The sequence below is a fragment of the Otolemur garnettii genome, unplaced genomic scaffold (assembly GCF_000181295.1).
Source record: "Otolemur garnettii isolate 467f Iridium unplaced genomic scaffold, OtoGar3 scaffold00008, whole genome shotgun sequence".
In the NCBI taxonomy this organism is placed as follows: Eukaryota; Metazoa; Chordata; class Mammalia; order Primates; family Galagidae; genus Otolemur; species Otolemur garnettii.
In genome coordinates this window covers 9,569,880-9,593,051 of record NW_003852403.1, presented here as the reverse complement: position 1 = coordinate 9,593,051, position 23,172 = coordinate 9,569,880, and the positions used below count along the sequence as shown (strand labels likewise).

General features: G+C 44.1%; 1 protein-coding gene across 1 annotated transcript in view; it reads left to right on the top strand.

Moving 5' to 3' along the window:
* LRMDA (leucine rich melanocyte differentiation associated) overlaps positions 1-23,172 on the top strand; it is a 1,056,075-nt gene that overhangs the window by 582,201 nt on the left and 450,702 nt on the right. Inside the window, exons 3-5 of the mRNA XM_012801421.1 lie at positions 1,999-2,125; positions 12,143-12,282; positions 21,474-21,591. Of these exons, the coding sequence (XP_012656875.1) occupies positions 1,999-2,125; positions 12,143-12,282; positions 21,474-21,591 (385 nt within the window). The remainder of the gene's footprint in view (positions 1-1,998; positions 2,126-12,142; positions 12,283-21,473; positions 21,592-23,172) is intronic.

Sequence of the window (23,172 nt, the reverse complement as noted above, 5' to 3'; positions counted from 1 at the left end):
GCCGATGGAGGAAGGTTCCCCGCACAAGCCCACCGCACACCTCTGTGGGTTTGATCTGTGCGCCCCTGCATTCCCACAATCCCCCAAGGTCAGGGCTTCGGGAGAATGAGTGAATAAAAAGGAGGAAGGAAAAAGGAAAACCAGGATTGGCTAGTAACTCATTAGTCCTCTTTCACTTACTCTCTATTAAATCCCATGAGCTGGATGACACACAGAATAAGAGGGGTCAGATTGATACGCCCGAGTTCACACTGTGGGAGACAGAGGTAAAGTTCCGAATCTTCCTGCCTGGGTGTATGTAAGTTGTGCTTTGCCTCTTAGAACCTGGAGGAAAAGAGAGAGGAGGAGAAGGAAATAAAACCTGATGACCCCTGAACCTTTAATCCAAACATATGTGGCATTGTCCCCCTATGATGGGGCAGGCAGCCTTGGTTGTTGGAGTAAGCACATTCCGGGCACCGAGCCCTGGGTGGGACCACCCTGAGGTCTGGCAGACATGGAGCATGCAGACGGAGCTCTGGCCCAGCAGAATCTAGAGATTTAATTACTTACAATGCATTTTACACCTCGCAAGTATTGACTATATTTTGGAGTCCTCTTGGCAGAGATCCCACGAGGGAGCTGTGGGTGCCTTGGGAGAGGGCTGGTGCCAGAGTTGGCACTCACAGCAGATGTGCAGACATTGCACACACAGCACACGAGGCTGCAACGTGAGTGCTCTCAGTAAGTGAATAAATAGTGTGGACGACATCTCCCTGATTCGTCACATTTTATGGAATAGCCAGGGATCCCGTGCGAGCGCTCCCTCAGGTCCACGCCGTAGCTCAGCTGTCAGCCTGTGCAAGCTCAGCACATCTCCTGGGTCTGGCAGGTGAACGAGCAGGGAGTTTGTGTCTCTGTGCAAGTCCTTCGGCTGGGCAGCTCTCTTTAATTCACGTCTGCACGCACCCGGGCAAGCAATTGTGCACAACTGCCCACACCGCCTCTACGCCTAACACTCACGACAGCCTATAAAATTAAGAGTTAACTTTCAGCTGCGTGTATCAGGAAGGCTATTTCCCCCTTTTCTGATATGTTTTTTTTTTTTCCTGAGCTGGGCCCTTAATTCTTTCAGGTGCTCATTTACTGACTCAGCATCGACATGGCTGCACTCTCCCTGCTCTCAAAAAATTAAGTGAGAAATCCACTTCCCATACATTCGAAAATTAAAACAGTAACTTCAGGCCAGGATCTTTGGAGCAGAAATACTTCCCCCACCCCACCCCATACACACATCACCAACAAAAATAAATAAGAAATCATGAAAGAAAAAGAAAAGCCCTCTCCGACTAGAATGATTATGCAATTCTGCAGATGCTTTGCCTTTCGGGCAGCCACAGGGACACTGGGAAGAAGCAAATTAAGTGATTAGTAAAGAAAAAAAGCAGAAGGGGGGAGAAAAAGTTAAAGGCTGTGAGGGGAGAGAGAGAGAGCCTTCCTTGCCTTTCCCTTGCCACTGTACAGAGGAGAACTGCTAAGAAATGATACTTGAAGTTATATTTATTATTGTAAGAGGGTATGATATTTCTGGGCAGGAATGATGGATGACAACTTAAATTTGTGTCCAGGGAATGAAGGTGAACTGTGACAGAGTTATTTATCTTGGGAATGGAGGTTAGGGTCAGCCGAGGCTGGGTGCCTGAAGGCACAAGACATTGACAAATTTATCCTGCAGGCCGTATCTGAAGCCCTTTGTTTTGGATCCTGGCTACTCACTAAGTGACCCTCATCCTTCATGTTGGCAATGCGTGAAGGATTCGGTGAGTGCCAGCGGCCTCTCCTCCCCCGCCGCCCCCACCCCGGCTCCTGCTACTAATTCTTGTCATTCACTTTGCTGACAGGCACCAAGCCCAAACTATTCCCAGTCCTGAAAGGGAAGGTTAAAATATTTATTTCGGCTCATAATGGCCTCCCTGATTTAGTGCAGGATCATTTTTCCTGTTGCCTTTGTCATTTCAGGTCACTGGAAGGACTGAGCGCATTCAGGAGCCTGGAGGAACTCATCTTGGACAACAACCTGCTGGGGGACGACCTCGTGTTGCCACGGTTACCCAGACTCCATACCTTAACCCTCAACAAGAACCAAATATCCTTTCCTCAGCCTGCTGCCCCCACTCCCCGCCCAGCCCCACAGTGGTCCCCTCCTACCCCACCCCACCCCGCCCCACCCCAACAAATAGCTGCAAAATGTCAAATGAGTTTTATGTGTCAGCTAAATTAAAGTGTGTGAAATACAGTCCGTGGGCAGACAAAGCGTTCTGTCTTCTGGCACTTGGGACACTTCAGAGTAATTTATTATAGGTCATTCATAAATGAAATGCACCATTATATCTTCCTGTTGCTCCATTTTAGTGTAGAGATCTAAGTTATGGCTGTGAAGAAATCTTTTTAATAGATAAAAATAGAGAAAGAAAATAATGTCGCTGCTGCCAAGGCGGCGGAGCGGGTTCCGTTCGCTTGGGCTTGTGTGGGAGGGCGACCTCTGGTGGGAAGTCGAGGGTAGTGCCGCTAAGCAGAGTGTTTTCTCCTAGGGTTCTGGAAGGCTCGGGTGGTGGCTTGGGGAACATTTCTGGTGGAGGAAAGGAAGGGGAAAGTGCTAAGGGGGAAAAGAGATGTGAAGTCAGGGCCTGGCTCTGCCCTCCTGCCCTCCTGGATGGATACATGCTGGACTGCGGAGGCAAGAGGCCGGAAGAGGCGATGTAGTACATGGCCTCCCCTACATCCTGCCTCTCTGATACTTACAGGGATTAACTGCTCTGGATTCTGCAGTGGAAATGGACATTATATAATAGTATATGGCCTCCCCTACATAGGTGAGGACTACCCTGCCTCTGTGATGAGATGTACAAGGGCTCTAACTGCTGGGAAGCTTTCCTGTAACATAAGGCCAAAGCTCTTCCATTTACTAGCGTTATGGATGACCCTGTGCTATTATAGAATGTCAGCTCCATGAGGCAGGGAATTTTCTCTGTTTTGTTAACTCCTCTGTCCTTCACGTGGAGAATAATGCCCAGCATAAAGTAGACATTCAGTAAATATTTGTGGTATAAATGAATGAGTCACTATCATTAAGCTGTTCTTTCTTGAACACTCCTAGGGATCAGGCACTGTGTTGGGTACTTCCCATGTATTAATCTTGTTTTTAATTCTTACCAAACCCTGTGAGAAGGATGTGGCTTTTCCAGTTATCCAGATGTGGAAAGAGGTGAGAGGTATAGGCCCTCAGCCAGCTAACAAGGTGCCAGGTCTCCATGATTCAGTCTCAACTGTGGTTATATCCAAAGTTCTTTCCATTCCACTGTGTTGCTTCAGACTCAATGTCCAAGGGCCTTGTTTTATTGATGGAGCATTTGAGACCTGGAGTAGTTGAATCACTTGTTCACATTTGTACAGTAAGTTAGAAAAGGGAAGAGGACATTTTCCTGTGGAGTAGAAAATAAAAAGCAGATATATGTGTTAAGTTTAACACATGCATAAGTCAGTGTTAAAGAATGTTTTGCAAAAGCATTCGTTAGCCATTGTTTATACTTCAAGCCATAAGTTAATGTGTTCCTTATTCTATAAAATGTTATCTCCGTCAGCTCTTGCTGCTGTAACAGAATACCATCGATGAGGTGATTTAAACAACATTGATTTCTAAGAGTATGGAGGATGCACGTCTGAGATCGGGATGATGGCATGGTTGAGTTCTTGGTCATGATACCGTGTTCTGACATGGCACAGATAGTGAGAGTTTGCACACAAGCACTCTCATGTCTCTAATGAGGACAGTCATCCCACCACTATGAGGGATCTACCCTCATGGCCTGAATACCTTGCAAAGGCCCTGTCTCCACATACCATCACATTGGGGGTTAGGATTTCACATCTCCATTGTCAATATGCTTCTTGTGGTCATTATTCATTGGCACGTTACTAGAAGTAGAAGGCAAAGTCTATAAGTAAATTCACAGTTTTGTCACAATGAGATTTTGATGGATTTTCCTCTTTTCTATCCTTTGGTCAACCAAACTTCCCAGTCTCATTGTTTGAATAATTATTACAGTCATTTTGTCTCATGGCTTCCATGGCTGTCTTAGGCAATCAGTGGCACAATAGTCTGAGATCAGTCAAGGACCGAAGGATTGTTAGAATTTGGGTGATATGGTTGCTCATGTCTTGTGACCCTTGTCATTTTAGAATATTAGAGTCCATGGATCAGATTAATCATTTTTAGCTGTGTGGCTTTGGACAAGTCATCCTCTTTGAGCTTCTGTTTCTCATTTTTAAAGAAATAAATGGAGCCAGATGGTTTTATTCTCAGAATTGCTGTCAGCAGAAATCAGTGGACCTCTTGGTTCCAGAGTCCTGAGATATTGTTTTTGTCTTTGGTTGACTCCTTCCCCTATACTGCGCCTCAACTTCTTTGATCTGTGGTAGTAATGCTGGGAGGATAATGCTAACAGATTGAGAGGGGCTGATGCAGGAGACACCGTAGATGTAAGTCTGACCAATGATATCACTGTGCTGTTAAGGTACACTTTATTATCAGCAGATACAAAAGCCAATAGTTGGCTCTCTCTGGATATGCAGCCTGATTCCTTTCCTTCTTTCTCCTCTGATCTACTGGTGAGATTGGGAACATCACTCCCTCCCCATCTACATGACCCAGTAGACCCATTCTGTGACTACAGAATGAAAGGTAGATTAAAAACAGCCACTGACACCACACACTATCCTCCCAAACTAACACTTCTGTCTCCACCTTTTCAGCCTACTTAATTGTGAAAATATCCCAGGCTCTCCAACAATTTCTAGGTTCCTTATTGATGCCCAATGAAATGCCATGGATATGGGCTCTACCAGGTAGTTTTTGCTGTCTAATAACCCACCCTCAAACTTAGTGGCTTAAAACCACATACGTTTTATTTACAATTCCATGGGCCAGGTGTTTGGTCCGGGCTCAGCTGGATGGTTCTGCTGCTGCTTTTACCCTGGGTCACTCATGTAGCCGTAGTTATCTGGAGGTTCAACTAGGACTAGACAGTCAGAGATGGGCTTATTCATGTGTCTAGAGGTTGGTTCTAGATGTTTGCTAAGCTGCATGTCTCTAACAGGCTAGCATAAACCATTTCACATGGAAGGAGTGTTCTCAGAGCACAAGTCCAGTAGTATAAGTACTTTTAAAGTTATCCTTGTATCATGCGTGTTGGTGTTCCATGACCAAAGCAAGTGACATAACCAGCTGTAGAACATGTGAAAGGGGACTGCACAAGGTGTGGGTATAAAGAGGCATGGCTCATTCCTAGCCCATAGGGCTTGGCATTATATCTCCTTAAGATTTTACTTTATATTTATAATGAAGTCGTAGAAACTATTGATTTTCTAAAAAGGAATTAATACTTTATTATAAATTAAATCTTTAAACATAGTAGGAAGCATGCTCTGAAATGGGATTTTATCTCAAATTCTTCTATGAAGTTTAATTTTCATATTTTTGTTCCATGTGGAATGGTTATTCACCCCGCCTAATTTATCTGCCATGTAAATCTTGATTTTTCCACTTTGGTTTGACTCACAGTTAAATATGTCTGTGTTACTAGACCCTGGGAACTTGGGTCATTGGCTTCTTTTATCCTTTGGCAAGAGAAACTATCACATAGTCGTTAAGAACAACAGGCTCTGAAGCCAGACTTCCTGAGCTTATACCCCACATCTGCCACTTTACTGCATGACCTTGGGAAAGTTATTTAGCATCTCTGTGCTTTGGTTTCCTTTGAAAAATGGGTAAAATGATAGTAACGACCCCATAGGCTGTTTGGAGGGTTAGCCTAAGTGTCTCACAAATACTAAGTCCTAGTAACACAGACAATGCTATGCATGGATTAGTATTGTTGTTATTATCCTAGAGAATTGTATAAACTCCTCTGACCTGATTATAACCAAGGACAGAGTATAGATTTAGAATGTTTAACTTACATAATTTAATATTACCCTGATGTCACCATGTGAGTTGGGTGCTGTTGGTGAATACTTCTAATTTTTATGAAAAGACTGGGAGAGTATGAGCTCTTTGATGTCATATAGATGTTAGTGTTGGGACTTGGTCTAGAACCAGAGCCTCAGACCTTGAAACCAAATGAGAGATGGTCACTGCACAGGGAGGAACTAAGACGTAGGAGGTGTCAGCTGCCTGTGCCTGCTGCTACAAGACCCTGCTCCCAGCTGGGACTACAGACATTCCTCATGAAAGGGATTCCAGGGCCCAGGCCCAGCATCTGGCAAATTCCTTCTATATTCACCAATGGGCACCTCCATGCCCATCTGCATACCTCCTACTGGGCCTACCTTCTTTTTTGACCAGAGCTTTGTTCTAATGTCTTCAGCCCTCAACTTTGGCATCCCGTGCTGGTAGGTCTGCAAGATTGGTTATCTCAGATTACCTCTTCATCTCTTGGTTTGTAGCTATTTTGCCTTCTTCCTTTGGTTCACTTAGATTGGTCATGTAGCCATTGGCTATGGACTGAAACCCGCCCCCTCCCCCCGCTGCCTCTCACATCCTCTTTCCCTCTCTCTCACTCACCCAGGGGCACACACATACCATCTGTGCTCTTCCACCAGTAGGTCTCAGCCATAGCATGTCTGAATACTCAACCCCAAGTATGGGACCAACTGAAAGTTCAGGAAAATGTAGGTATTTGGACTTTACACAATCAAATGATTCTCCTGCACCTTCCCTTCCGGGCATTGGGAGAGGGAAATAAGCAGACTTCATCTGAAATCATACTTCCTTTTCTATCTTCCTGTTTGCTCTAGCACATGTCTTGGGGAGACCCTGAGTTTGAATCTAGTGCCAACAGAAAGGGAGAGCAGTGCTGCATGGTGCACAGCAGGGTTGTGGCAGGGAGACCCCTGCGCCAGCCAGAGGGTAGGACCCCAGCACGTCACTGGGGAAGTCTCCATAGCTTGTCAGGGGTCTCAGTTTCTTCATCAAATGGGAAATGCATGCTACAAACATTTTGATGGTACAATATATGGAAAATCACATTAACACCCAAAGACTTTATAATTTCTTAGTACATTTCACTGTTAGCCAAAATACCAGAAGGCCCTGTTTGAGGCATAGTGCACAGCTGGATACTAGCACCTTAAAATTTCCCATAGAGACAGGCTCCTCATTCTCCAGTTTTTTTTTTTAATTCCCCCTTTGAGTTAAGAAACCCTGAAGCAATTCCCTAGAAATGCAATTTCTTTAAGATCCAGGTTTGAATCTAGGCCCTGCCATTTACTGGCAGTGTGACCTTTAACCTCAGTTTCCTTAATTGTTTCTTATTGAGATAAATTTCTGACATATGCATATGTGAATGAAAATAAGATAATATGTCATTATGCTGCATATTTAGTGTTCAAAAATCCTGTAGTAGGATCAGCTCTGATTGAAATCCTCCCAGTGGCTACAGAGACTGCCCTTTGACCTGGAGCAGAGCCTGGAGGGAGAGATGTGCTGTTCTCACCTGGGAGACAGCTTCAGACCTGTACAACTGGACACGCACAGCAGGAGGCTCCCCTCCTCCCCCATGATCCTAACTTTCAAGGCAAGATGCTGCTTTGATCTTGGGCCCTCTGCAGAAAATCTCCCTTGGCAAGCCTAGCCATGACAGCTGGGCTCAGCGATGGCAACTTTCTGTAGACAACACTGAAAAAAATCTAAACGCTAAGTACTCCGGAGAAGACTTGATGAGGGAAACCAGGTGTGTGCTGAGAATCCAGCTGGAGAGAATTGAAACTGTGCCAGTTAGCTTCAGATTAAAAAAAAAAAAAAAATCGGGGGCAGGGAAAGCACCCTTAGGAGAATCCCTGAAATGGTCTCTACTACAGGGATGTGTTGATTAGCCAGGGACACCAGGTTTCTTCCATTGATTGCCTCTGGTTAATTTTCCATGCACTTGACAAAAAAGGAATGTGACAGGTTCTATCTCAGACCTCAGAATCAGGCAAGACAGGGCTGTGTTTGTCCTTCCTGACCCTTGAGACCAAGAAACCAAGTAAAACTCCTCCTCATGTTGGATCCTCTGGTGGCGGTATCAACATGAAGATGAAGGGCTGGTCCTGAGCCTTTAGGGAGGAGGAGCCAATGCTTTTTGTCTGGCATGGATTTGGGGCAGGCAGGGTGGTGAGAGGCACCTGACTCAGCCCAATTTATCATTTAGTAGGTTGTTTAAAGACTTATGAAGATAGAGCTTCTGTCATGCAAAATACACTAAATGAGGCAGGCTCTTGGAAATCCCTTGGATTTCACTGGTACAGGATGGCTGAAACTTCTTAGACTCTGTAGACCCTTTGCCCAAGAAGCTCCCATGATCCACTTCTCCCACTCAAGGGCAGATTCAGGTTTTAGGGAGCGTGAAAATTTTACAACTTGAAGGAGCCTTCTTAAGGACTGTATAAAATTACAAATTATTACAAATTCAAATTTAGGTATGAAAAATGAATGTTTATTTGGAATAAAAATGTATCAAAAGCAAATGTAAAAATTTTAAGCTGATAAATTCTACAAATATCAAAATGACCTAGAAAAGCAATATTCCATAAAAACAGTCTTTATATCTTAGATATGCCCTTATAAGAACTTTTTCCCTGCAAATTCCCTAGATTAAATGATGACATTTTATAGAGAGAACAGAAAGATATGGTTCATCAGAAGTTGACTTTTATTCTTTATAGTTTAGAAATGTTTCTTTCGGTTTCACCATTCGTTGACGATTTTGCCACTCATTATTAGTGATTTCACAACTTTATTTTTGGTAAAACTTTCAGGATTATTAAATTTTAGAGAAATTCTTGTGTATTTCTTTCATAGATGAGCTGGGGAAGATTCCAGGACATTTCAAGTTGTGTATTTGTGTGCACACGTGGATGTACTCTCAACTGAATCTTAAACATTCTTTGAATTTATTAGCCATTTTATCATCAGTCTTATCATGGTCCTTGCATATTTGTGTCAACATGGTGGGTGGTAGGGTTACTGAAAGCCATTCTTACTGGTACTGTTGTGAATAATTTAACCAGTCACTGAAATGACTGCAAACCATACAAATATACCCTACTACAGAACGGTTAAATGCCTATGCATGTTCTTCTTAGCCAGGTCCTCAAGATTCCTGTAGTCCCTCCCACTATCACTCAACTCCAGGGGAAATACGATGGCAGGATCCTAGTAGAGGGAGACAGTGATCTTAACTGATTATGGTTTAAATAACCTACTTCTGCAAGCTTTACAAAAACATATGACCATGTGACTGTATTACTAGGGCCCTTCCCAGGGCCTTGGAAGGGGCCTGTGCAAGCAGGAACCCCCTCACACATGAGCACCATAGTAAATCTACATATGTTTAGAAAATAAAGTATTAAAGTAGGCCTGCTTCCCTGGATGGTGGCATGTTGGGCTTCCTTCACACCTCAATAAATGTTGAGGAATGGACGGAATTTCAGTCCAACTCATTTTTCCAACGTTTCCTTAACTTAAAAATCTTGCCAGTTTTGAGTTCTATTCCTGCATGTTCTCACCTTCATATAATAGATGAAAAAGAGCCAAGATGTAAGAAATTTTCCTTAAGAGGGACATAGATTTTGGTCTGACTTTTCTATCCATCATAGGAAGGGCTTCCCAAGTAGATCATCTAGGGCCCTCATCAACATATGTGGTAAATAATTGGACTCCAAATCAGTATGTCAGCACTATTTTGGCAGTCCAGGGATAGGAGAAAGGCCCATACAGGTCTGAGTCCAGGCATGGGTTCTCCACCTGAATGATACTGTTGACCATTGGCCAGTCCTGAGTACCAGATGGATGGGGACTTTGAAAATTTTGAGGCAGGTTCTCCAAAGCACAGGACTTTGTGTGGTGCCTCTGCACAGATCTAAGAACAATGCTGATAAAGAATGTCCTGGCAGGACCCGGATACTTTTTCATTCTTTGATATAGCAATAACTGTCAAAATATACAAACATGTCATTTTCTTTGATATAGCAGTAACTGTGAAATATACAAATATATCTGCTGGAATTGTTCACTGTCCTTTTAATTGGTTATATTTAAATGATTATCATAAAAGTATGATAATCTAACTTTAAAAAGTAGTAAGCGTGTTTTGTCTTCAGTGTTGAAATAGGTTAAGGATGTGTTTCTTGGCCACGCACCATCCCCGTACTTCTAACCTTGCTTCCATGGTGAGAACTTCTCTCCTGGCGTCTGCACAACCCCCCGTTTTAGGCCTCCTTTGTGGTCATCCCTGGATGTTATTTGTGGAAGATTAAACACTTCCATGTTGTTTAGGAAATATGCATGAGTGTACTCTCATCACTCTCTGGCTAAGTTTGTTTTCTCTTTTGTTTGTGCTTCTCATTTTCTCTCTCTTGCTCAGAGACACCCAGTGTCCAGCGCTTGGTCTTACATGTGCTGGTGGCAGAGCAAGTGTATGAAGAATGTTCAAAGGAACTTAGATTAGAGGATAAAAGATGTAAGGAAGACATCTGAGCTTCAAATACCTGAAGTCTCCTCATCTGGAAGAGAAGAATGCCTTATTCTTTGTGACCCCAAGTAGTTAAATCAGGTCAGTGCAGAAAGTTAGAGGAAGATTCAATCTCAGGGGAAAGAAAAATTATTGTGGTAGTCATAACGTGCTACTTTGTGGTGACTTCTTACAGACTGGATTCGGACATTGGTTAGATTTGGAGTTCATTCTTCTTGGGCACATTGAAACAAAGTATGAGAATATTTGTGTCATGTCCCAAGGATAGATAGCATCCTGATAGCAGGAACAGCCCCATTCTTTGATTTTAGCTTCCTCTCCTAGATCCAAGTGGACCTCACTTTCAGAGTCTTTGATGCTTGTATGTTGCCTCTGTATGGCCCCTGTATGCTCCATTGCCATTCCCTAGTGAAGACCCCATTCTTTCTGCTAATGTGGCTAACTCTTCTCATCTGGAAATTCTGGCTCCCATACATGGCCTGTCTAATCACCTCTTGCCTAGGGATTAGCTCATCTCTATGTGGTTTGAGCCAACAGTTGATGTGGGTACTAAATTCTTTCCACTATCCATGATTCCATGAATCTATGGCTCTTGCTTTATTTGATTTCAATTTAACTAGACAGTGGATCCTACCGGGGATGTCTTTCGGCAGTGGTTCTCAACCATTCTAATGCCGTGACCCTTTAATCCAGTTCCTTATGTTGTGGTGACCCCCAACCATAAAGTTATTTTGATTACAGCTATGGAAATAACTTTATGGTTGGGGGTCACCACAGTATGAGGAACTTTATTAAAGGGTCATGGCATTAGGAAGGTTGAGAACCACTGTCTTGGGGAATAATCTCACCACCATATCCCTACTCTGTCTTTCTCTTCCATTATCTTCTTCGCAGTATGTTAGATTCCTAACAGAATCTCAGGAAATGCATCTTGACCTGCCTGGTTTGACTAAGCCTCTCCTAACTTACTCTTGTCTTTTCCTCCTAGCTTTGTTCTCGTCTTCCCTCAACCCAATGTTTATTGCCACCAGTGAAGCTACTGAGCGATATTTAGTTCCATCACAGGCTCTTGGGTCAGAAAAGGGGCTGATATCTGTTTGTATCCGTGTCATTCCTGTCTGTTTCAACATTAAATTCTCCCCACCAAGAGAGAAAGGAGATTATATTTTCAAAAGATTTTTGGAAATAATTTCTTGTTTTTGTTACCAGAGAAAAATTAAGTTTAAAGGTTTAGCATATCATAAAATATTTTACTATATAGAATCTACCCTTTTTATCATTAAAAATAAAAAAAAAAACCACACCTACACAGGAAAGAAAAGTATGATAAAATAATCATGTTCATTCATTCTCTCTTAAGTGATTTGGTCACAGCCTTGCCTGCCGAGAGAATAGTTAGGCTGTGTTCCTAACAGTGGGAATGAAAACATGACAATACTGTATACCCACAGCTGAGTTGATTTCAGCCCTTAGCCGATCTTCTCACAGGAGCGGGCTGGGCTCATTGGCTGCAAGGCCATATCTCTTGGTTGTAGCCTATACTCCTTGCTAAGGCTTTGTCTTCCTGGACCAAAATCCTTAACCTTTATAACATCACAGATTTGGAGTACCTGCTTGATCACCTGGCAGAAGTGACACCCGCTCTGGAGTATCTGAGCCTGCTGGGCAATGTGGCCTGTCCCAATGAGCTGGTCAGCTTGGAAAAAGATGAGGAAGACTACAAGAGATACAGGTGAGCCAGGGGCTTGAGCATGGTAAGAGAAGGGAAAACCAGCATCTTTGAGGGATGATATTATACTGTGGGGTGCATGGTAGATGTATGATAAATATCAGTCGGTTTCCATGACAATGTTCAACTTTCATCTTATGGTAACCTAGAGCCCTTGGCTCCCATTGTTGAGGTCACAGGAGCTAAGGAAGAGGAAAAGTTTGGGGGTATAAGGAGCCAAATGATAATATGTTAGGTATTGCAAGTCACATGAAATCTCACTATTCAGTTCTGCTGTTGTAGTATAGAAGTAGCTATAAATGATTTGTAATTGAATGGATATTCTAATAAAATTTTATTTATAAAACAGGAAGCAGACCAGAATTGACATATGGGTTGTAGTTTGCTGACCTCTGCTTTATGTTGTAAGATTTTTTCAAAGTCTGCTTCAGAGTCACTTTTGGAGAGAGACTACCCCCCGCTAAGTTTAGAGAGCTCATATACAGTCCAAGGATACGCTCCATGAGGCTTATACCTGTCCACCATAAAGCCGAGCCAGTGTCTACCAGCCATGGTTTAATGGGTCAGATTAGTAGATCTGATGTAGAGTTCAGATTTTCCAGGGGACCTTTAAAATGGGGAGGACAGTCTAGATCAGTGGCCTTTAACTGAGGATATAGGTATGTCTGAATCATCTACGGCACTCTGATTCTCTTGGTGGGAAATACAATAAAATAGCCCAGAGGTGATTCTTATATTGACTTGGCTTTAGCATTCTGAGATCATCTGCTCTCAGGTAGTCAGAGTTCCTCCTATATCACTGCATACATTTTATATATTGGATTTTATATATTTCTCTCATTACTTCATATATTTCATTGTGCAGAGAATGGCTTCTGGTGGATAAGGGCTGAGTCTTCCTGACTCTTGAAGCTTCATCAACACCTAAAGTAGTACTAGATATAGTACTAGATGTGGAAAAGGGACTTGGTACCTGTTTTCTGGAGGTGACATAAAACTACCTTTCCCTCTCAGGAGCTGAATACTTATACAGAGACACAGGGAACTTTGGGCACTTCAGATGCCCACTCTCCATTCAGAATAAGACTCATTCGAATGTCAAGAAATGCAGGAAGCCAGCAAGGAATTATCATTCAGACTGAACCCAAGTGCTGGTTGTGGGATTGATTCTACAAGAGGGATCATCTCATGGGCTAGCCTGGGCACCTTCCAAGCCTGTCTTTCCCACTCTGGGTCTGTCCCCCTGGAAGGAGTTGAGGGGCAGGCCTGGGAAGGCGGTTTGTGTGTGCACGTACAGCAAAGTTGCCATGCGGTGCCGGATTCTAGAGGCCACTCAAAGCCAACATCACATCTAGTCAAAATTACCTTAGAAATTTCACAGGCCACCTGCAGTGATGACAAGATACTTGCAGGGACTAAGAACAGCAACGGGAACATGAAATGTTCTTCCATCTAGTTACATGTTCACTGCGCAGCATCTGAGGGTTGGGTGGAATGGTAGGCAGATTCTCTAGCATGTTTACATTTTGTATTCATTTAAGTTTGCATTTGCTATTGGTGGTTTGATAAGCTTCTATTTGGAAGAGAGAAATGAGTGTGTGATGTGTTCCCTTCTATGGTCTGTAAGCAGCTCTGCTTTGTTCTTCCTAGAGTTTGCTTTGCTCTGAGAAATTCTAGATTTTCACGGTATGACTTTTGAATCTAGAGTTCCCGGGGCATTTGCGTGTATACAAAGCAATGCAGCTGCCTCTTTTGTTGTTGTTGGGTTTTTTTGTAAAATATTTTCCTGGCCCTTCATCCACGAAGCATGAGGTCTGCCTTCCTTCTAGCTGTTACCCAGAGTCTAATAGTACAGCCTCTATGTAAATTTATGTGACATTTTCACTAGAAAATTGCTTAAAAAATGAATGATATTTCTACAGTTTACTGTTTTTCACTTTAAGTACATTTTCTGACAATATGTCTTCTATTAATCATTTAAGCAATACTAGGAGACTTAAAGGAGTGTATTCAGAAGCAAGAGCCCATGGTTCATTTAGTGCTGTCTAAAAAAAAAATTTCTTATTGATTGGCATCCTCTGTGGTTATGTGATGTAATATTTATAATATGTCACCCAGCCATACATCAAAACAAGTGTGTGTGTTGTTTCATTTCCATGGGAGATGTTGATTTCAAAGAGGTCAGCCCTATTTTAGGTCACGTTGTGGCCAACCACTGGACCAGAAATGGGAAGTGACTAGATTTATGTCATTATTGGAAATGGCATCACAGATGCTTGGGTTTCTGCCGACTTTTCTTCCCTTCCACCCCTCAACACCCCCCAACATCCACCCTTTTCACTTCTCACTTACCCCCTGTGCACCCAGTTGGATTTTCTTGGCATATATCCCCACAGTAAAACGGTCTCATTAAACTTGTATGTGAGCAAGAACGTACTACCAAGTTGTTGAGCAGTGTCCTGGCCCTGCTGGGACAGGAGTGAAACCGAGCCTGGGGTTCTCTTTGTCATTCATCATAGTTCGTGGCTGAGAAATGTCCATTGCCATGTTATTACAAGAGCTTAAAGCTGTCCGTGCTTTGCCGTGTGTGTACACACGGTGCTGCTATTTTGGGATGAATGTTGAATGGAGGTGAATGTGATCACCAGCAGCCTGTGGGATTCCAACAGGAAGAGAGCAGCCAAGCAAGGCTTGGCCTGAGAGCCCACCACTGTACAAAGAAACCACTTGGGGCCTCTTGCAGATTTCAACACCAGCCAAAATAATGAGTCAAGGATGGGAAACCTGGGTGCCCGGAATGCTCTATTTTGCGTCTTCATGCGATCCTTTTCTTCTCACTGCAGAAGAACAAGGGACTGAAGGTCAACAGTAGACGCGTCTAGACTTCACCTTTCAAATAAAGGAGTTGGTCTCCTGGTCTCTTAGCTCCTCTTCTGTCACTAAACCCTTTGTTCTTCGTCCTCTCCTGTCACTCCAGTCTCTGGTTGGCCTCGCCTCCCCTCTCCTGCTCCCCAGTAGGTCCCCTCTGTATTCCTTACAACCTTAAATTATTTAAAACGTGACACCCTTTCTTTGTTCTCTTGCATGGAGCAGCCCTGGGGCCTGCCCAGTATCTGTAGCACTCAGCCGCAGGGAGGGAGGGAGGGACCCTCCACCGTCTGTTGGCTGTCCTGGGCTGCCACCATTTCCCAGCCGAATTGGAGCTGTAAAACTTGTGGCTTACATAACCCAGCGAGCATTCTCCAGCTAATCTACAATCTGGGCTTTGAAGATCACAAGAAAGCAAAGGTCGTGACCCAGAGATCAAAGTGACAGAAGCCCACAGAGTAATTGCCGGTTACCCTCTGCAGAGGGCCCTGGTCTGTCCTGTGGGTGTATTGTTTGTGTGCAGACTTCAAACATGCTGCCGTGAACTGTGAGGAAAATCAGCCGGCCTCTGCCAGTTGTCAGGCATTCATTAATGCTGGAGGTGAGCTCACCTCGGCTCATTAGAGTGAGATCATTGTCATCTCTCCGAGCATCTGGACTTATTCCTCTCGCAGTGTTTGCTCATTGCTCTTTGGTCTTTATTGACTTTTTCTCACAGTGTTTCACCTGGAGGTGTGGGGGTGGTTTTATAAGGAAATTGGGATAATAGGAAAGGACAATATGGATGTGTTTATTGTGAATCGACTTTGCAATCCGTGGGATCTAGCAGAGTGAAGTTTGTAGGAGGTTTAGACATCATTTGGCCTGTCCCTTTCGTGGCAGGGATAAAGTGGCCAAGGCTCAGAAGGGTGGCAGAGGCTGAGCCAAGACTGGACAGTGAAACATGCCTGGCGCCTGGGCACTTTCCCCCACCCTGTTAGCCCCCCAGCTTTTTGTTATGAAGACCTCCTTTTTAATTTTCTCCCCCCTCTTTAAAACCTTCTATCTCTCAAATAAGCTACATTTAAACCATTGCTAACTCTTTGTTATTATTAATCAGACACGTTCTGCAGGTGATCAGAGCTTTTGATCAGCATGAGGTAACCAGTGTTACTTAACGGTGTTGATGTGATCTAGACAACGGCAAAGAAGCCTGGGCTTTTGTTGGCATTCTCATCTATTCTGTGAAGCTTTGTGAAAGACTGGTTCATGGACCCATTGCTACCTTCCAGAGCCCCACGTAGGACCTCGGTAGCTTGCACCACGACTCCACACCCCCCATGCAAGAAGGCAGGAAAAAATAGTGGGAAGAAGCACAGAATGCCATAAACGGTAGGAAGACGAGAAAACTCTAGTGACTTCCATACCCAGTTCCTTCGAGAACTAGACACTTGGTATTTCTTAATAGAGTCTCAGAGAAAGATGGCAGCCAACTCCTCTAGCAGACAGTGGAGACCCGTCTGGGGTTTTGTGTGATTGCACAATGTTATCAGGGAGCAGACAGCTGTGGTTATTGGGGTAAGAGTTGTGGGCAGGAGGAAAGAAGGTTTTCCTCTCTCTTTGAGGTCTAGATGAAATGGCCGGAGCTTTGGAGCAGAGGAAGTGCCATGCGGGGGAGGTGGGGAGCCTTTCTGCTGGTCTTCTCACCTGTGAGGAGTCCTTTAAGCAAATGAAACATTCTGTGTGAACAGAGAGAGATCCCAAAAAGCTCTGTGTGCTGGTGTCTCACTTTTAGGAAATCTATTTCCAGACAGAGAAAATTGGGTCTTTCAGTGCCTTTCTGGGACCCCTGCTTTCCTCTTGATAACCTTACCTTCTATATCATAGCCAAGAGTGCCTCTGCCCTCCCCCCACGCCGTCCCCCGATCCTGGGGGCTTTCCCCTAGCCACCTTGAGAAGGTCAGGAAAATTGGAGTTGCCCTCTGGAGCTAGGGACGTGAGACTCAGAACTTAGACGGATCTCTTTTCATTAAGCAGTGCCCTGGCTTAACAAGCAGTTTTATAAATCTGAAGCTGTCTCCGGGTGTTGCAGGATTTATAGACGGGGGTTTCTGCCATAAAGTGGTTTATGATGGCTGCCTTCTGTGTTATTAGTAGCTGTCTCTTCCTTCAACCATTGCTGTTTGATAATAGCCTTAAAACACCCAGAATTACTTACCTGCAAGCCCCATTCCCGATAGCCCCTGTTGACAGTCTGAATAAGTTTAGTGCCCTTTTGTTGTACTTTACCTTCAAAACAAACTGATTGAACCATCAATAGCTGGAGGAAGCTGACAGAGGGATGTCATCTGGACTAGCCCCTGTGATTGCAGGTTATCTGGGGGAGTTAACCTTCCCGCATTGTTAACTGAAATGTTTTATGTACTATGCAACTTTAGGATATGGCTGTGATAACCCCAGTAACTAAGTAATACATCACAGTAAAGAGATTTTGGTGTAACAAATAACCCTGGATTAAATTTACAAGGGTTGAATTGATATTGTAAAAGCCTTCATTCTGCGGCTTCGGGAATCCTCTCTTGTATTTTTATGGCAAACTTGTATTACACTCAGGATTGAAGCTGCAGCTTTTGACACCCTGACATGACCTAGAACAAAGTAAAATAGATCTCCCATACCAGGATGGGACAGGCAGGCAGGAAGCCCACTGACTTATCACTTGGCAATAATCTCTGGAGCCAGTTCCAAGCCACCAAGAGGCAGGAAGATCGGGTAGACGAGGCCCCTGCCTGGGCACTGGGTACTGCAGGCATCGGGGCAGGGCAGACCATTAGCTGAACTGGGAAGGAACCTCTGGGCTGCCTGGGCATCCTTGCACTTCCCAAACTGTTAGTCCTCCTGTTACTCCTAATGTCCTATGTGACATTATCATATTTTCATTTGAACACTGGTTCTCAGCAGGGTCAGCAACTTCAGCACCACCTGGAAACACATTTAGAAATGTAAATTTCAGGCCCCACTCAGGACCTACTGCATCAGAAATTCTGGGGTTGGGGCCCAGGGATGTGTGTTTTAATAAGCATCCAGGGGTTGCCGATGCCAACTCACATTGAAGAACCACTGTGCTAGACTATCAGTTCGCTGAGAGCACTGATATTCCATTCTGTTCATCACCTTATCTCAGCACCCGGCACAGTTCCTGGCAGGTGGTCACTGTTCAGTGATTATTGTGGAGTGAGTGCACGTGTGAGGAAGTACACACAAGAAGACATTTGTACAGGAGGAATTTTGGACCCAGGCTTGAGCTCGGGCTGGACTTTTGGGGGCAGGTCTTCACTGCATCCTTCAAACCTCTCCAAGCAGCAACCACCCAGAAACCCAACCCAGACTGGCCCTCGGGATAGGTGGCGAGTCTTCCCTAGTTTCGGTGATGACCAGCAGCCTGTGTCCTGGGCTGTCTCCTCAACTGTATAAGAACAGTGATTTGAAAATAGCAGCTCTTTGTCATCGAAAATTTTTAACTAGCTTAAAAGCCAGCACTTCTCTCTCTCTTTCTCGTTTGATTTCAGGGCTGTGATCCAAAGTGCGGCGAAATGACAATGTGCGGTCTGTTGTCATCCTGGTTCCTGCCAGCCCTGTGAAGGCATCTTTCACTCCATCATTAAACATTGGCTGATTTTCTAATACTGGTGTTTTCTTCGCCTGAATATTCATCTTTTCCCACCCTACACTTAGTGGGTGTCTTTACTCCCTTGCGCGTCACTCCTGACATATTGTTTCTGTCTGTACATGTCTTTATTTGAAAGAATCTGTTGTCATTGAGACTTTCCCGCTACATGCGGGAGATGGAAGTCTTCTCTGACATTGACTGAGGCCTGTGGGAGTTCTACTGGAGGGTAGAACAGACATTGGGGCCTTTCCTGGCACTTGCTTGATTTTGAGTAAGTATAGGGAGTATTCGGAGGGGAAGAAGAGGCTTAGGGTAGGAAAAAGGGCAACATACTAAGGCCAGGGAGGAAGGAAGTAGATAGAGAGCCAAATTTCTGGGACCTCAGGTATTGAGGTGGACATTTCTAAAGGAGGAAGACTATACCTCCAAAAAATTTTAGAGTATTTTAACAGTGAGTAATATGGAGGTTATTCCTAGAGGTTTCTCAACCATTTTCTTTGGCTTTTACATGATCAGCCAAGTCTTTTACCCAAACAGGTATATGAGAGCCGCTTGGTGATACGAGACCACCTTATGAATGTGGGAGGTGGCCCTGGGCACCCCAGGCTCCCAGAGGAGGAAGGTACACTGTACGTACACTCCAAGTAACTACACTGAGAATGAGCTCGGTGCTTGGAGTTGCTTCAGGGTTTGGTTCTTTGGAGCCCACTTGAGATTTCCATTTCCTGGTCCACCATTTCTAGTTGGTTTTTAATCACACAGTAAGTAACATAGATGTCTTTCTCTGGGCTCCCGTACCTACTCTGTGCATGACTTCAATCCTGTAACTTAGCTATGCTGTTTCTAAGTTCTCTATGTGAGTGTGTCTTTTCTGTTCCTTTGAGACCCCCTTCAGGAGCAGGAGCCATGTCATAATCACCTCTGTGTCCCCGAGGGCCAGCACATAATAGGTGCTTAAGAAATATTTGTGAGGGTGGCACCTGTGGCTCAAGGAATAGGGCATCAGCCCCATATACTGGAAGTGGCAGGTTCAAACCTGGCCCTGGCCAAAAACTGTAACAACAACAACAACAAAAAAAAATAAATAAATAAAGAAAGAAAAAAAGAAAGAAAGAGAAAAAGAAAAAAGAAATATTTCTACATGGCCTGGCACCCATAATACAGTGGTTACGATGCCAGCCATATATTTTGAAGCTGGAGGGTTCAAACCCTGCCCAGGCCAGCTAAACAACAATGACAACTGCAACAAAATATATCCCAACATTGGGGCATACACCTGTAGTTACTCAGGAGGCTGAGGCAAGAGAATCACTTAAGCCTGAGAATTTGAGGTTGCTGTGAGCTGTGATGCCAGGGCACTCTACTGAGGGCGATATAGTGAGACTCTGTCTCAAAAAAACAAACAAAAGAACTATTTGTGCAACCAAAATAGTCTGATGTGTTAGTGGCTCCATTCTAATGTCAATTTCCAAGGGGTGAGGGTGAGCAAAGAAATTGGCCTCTGCCTTTAAGAAGCTTATAAAGACATTAACTGATCATTGAGAAAATCATTATAAAACAGCAAAATGTTAGACTGTATAGCGGTAAGAGTGTATCTAGGAGGGCTGAGAAAAAAGGCAGTGTGGGCAGTGTGAACTTCATAGGTTTGGGGGCTGGAAAGATAAGTGTATAGGCTAGGCACAGGAAGGAAGTGACAGATTCCCTTGGAGATAATCCTTTGTTCTTTCTGAGCAGAATAGGGTCTAAACAAGTGCTCATTTGATTGATGAGGTGATGGGAAGCATGTGGGTTGGTAACTGCCACTGAGGAGGGAGAAGCGTAGGAACATGTGTCTGTACTTTTTATACATTAATTTATATATTTATGTCCCAATGCCCTGACCAAATGGATATTCTTTTCAACTCCATGTCCACCTATTTGAGGACAGTTTATCACATTAGTAGCCCTTGGCTTATCCTTGGAGTCCATATGGATACCTAAGGATCTTTCCAGGAGACTAGAGAGCACATAGCGTTGTTGGGCTATTAATATCCCCCAGAGACCAACTCCCCTTGTTTCTCCTTGATAATGATAATTTCATAGTGCCTGTGTGGAAATAAGCCAGTGATGGTGAGGAAGAGGTTCTCAGGATCCCTGCTCGATTCCTGAGCATTTCTCAGCTACATGTGTTCCTTCCTTCTGTCCCCAAATCACCGGGTTATGATGGTCAGTTTATTATCCTGGATCAAGGTCTTTTGTCTCAGCTTCAAATGGAAGATCTTGTGGTTATCTCAGAGATGAGAGTGAAAAGATGACCCATAGGCATGGCGGCGATGTAAAGGGTACATGCTAGTTATGGGGGAGTTTTGCTGAGAACTTCTGTGTAGCAAAAAAGCTGAGCCTGTTTTCCAGAATGGAGGGAAGGGAATATGTTGACAGTGTCCTGCTGGCCTGTCCAGGTGGGTGGGTGCTTCTACTTTTGAGCCAACTGCAGCCACTACTGTGTATTTCTAAAGTTTCTGAACAATCCCAAAGAGGGATTGTTCATTTCTTGTGAAAGAGAAGAGAAGGAGCAGATGAGATCTAAGCTCCTGAAGACCTACCAGTGTGGATTCTGGAAGTAGACAGATTGTCTCAAGACTCACTCAGAGGCTGTCACTCCAACCTTCCTGAGTTGTCTCTGACTTTTCTCTTCCAGATGTTTTGTTCTGCACAAGCTGCCCAACTTGAAGTTTCTGGATGCCCAGAAAGTAACCAGACAAGAACGGGAGGAGGCGATGGTCAGAGGAGCCTTCATGAAGGTGGTGAAGCCCAAGGTGAGTTGCCTGCCCCCTGTCTTCACCAGGGGTTTCCATCTCATGACCCTGGTTACACTTTAAGGCATGGAGGATGTACTCTTGTGTGGTTAAATGCAGGATCTCACACTTGGGCTTTATCCATGGATATGCTGTTGGCCAATAGGACTGGGTATAAATTGGGTCTTCCTGTGACCCAGGCTCAGGGAACCTTATTTGTAAGGTGGTCTCATGCAGGTGGCTGATCAACCAATAAAGCAGCATCAGACACAGTGCAGTGGTAAAGTTCAGGGGGAGGGGATTTCAGCCCTCTTTCTTGAAGATGCTTCCAAAGTGAGATCTCTGCAGGTTTGGAGCTGAAAAAGGAGAAAAAAGAAAGCATCGGGCATGGGTAGGATTCCAAGGAAGGTAGGCGTCTTCTACTACTTTCTTGCTATCTAAGGAGCGCTAAGGGAGAGTGATTTTCTTCCATGGCAGACAAGATCTCAGCAACTCTCTGAGATATCGTTAGTGGGGAAGGCAATGTTTTCTGACAGTGTGTCCCTGGGCTGGTGTGTGTTCCCTCCATGTGGCTCTCCAGAGCTTATCAGAATGGTGTTTACTGACCTTTCCTTTACCAGCTGAATCTGCAAGGAGTCTCTGTAAGTGAATGTGGTGTCATCCTGATGGCAGCTCAGATGAGGCAGGGGAGATTGGGCTTGGAATCTTGGATTCAGACACAAAGAGCTTTCTAAGGACACGGATAACTAGCTCTTCAGAAGAAGTCAGGATCTTTTTAGTGAAGCCAGAGGCTGGGGAATGGACTTGATGACCCCCAATGACCCTTTTGGAGAACTAAGACCACCTTGGGGCTCTGTGGAGCAATGCGGTCACCTCCCCTGAGATGGCAGGTTATGTGTTGAAAACGGTGGCACACAATTCCTAGAGGTCTAGTTTGCCCACGACTATTGACTTAAAGCACTCTGCACATGCATTAGACATGATTAAGGGGGAAAAGAAAAAACAAAAACCAAACAGAACAATGAAACCTTTTCCATCAAGTCGCTTGGCTGGCTACAGACCTCAGGCTACTTTCTTTCCCCAATCCACGAGGTGCAACTTATTTCCCGTTATGCTGAATAAGATTGCTAGCAGTTGTGGAAATATATGACACAGAGGGTATAATACTGGCAGATAAATGTATTGTTACCTGTTTCAGCATGTGGGAAATTAATTGAGTGATTCATTCGTAGCTATTAAATTGTTAACAGTTCCCCTTATGAGGCGCGGGTTTGACATATCGCACATGACTGCATTTAGTTATTCCAGCTTTTGTAATTTTGGCCAAATGAAATAATTTATTTCTTGGCCTCCTTTTTTTTTTTTTTTCTTTTGGTGAAAAGAGTATAGCCCACATCATTACCAAACCCAGATGTAGAAGAAATGAATTCTTTTTTCTTTTAAGTTTCAGATTAATATGGGGATACAAAGGTTTAGGTTACATTGTTTTCAGTTCTAAGGTAAAGTTCAAGTGGTAATTGAGCCCTTCACCCAGGGGGTGTGCTGGGCACCCTCACATTGTGCACAGTAGGGGAGATCCCACCAGTCCCCCTCCCTCCTCTG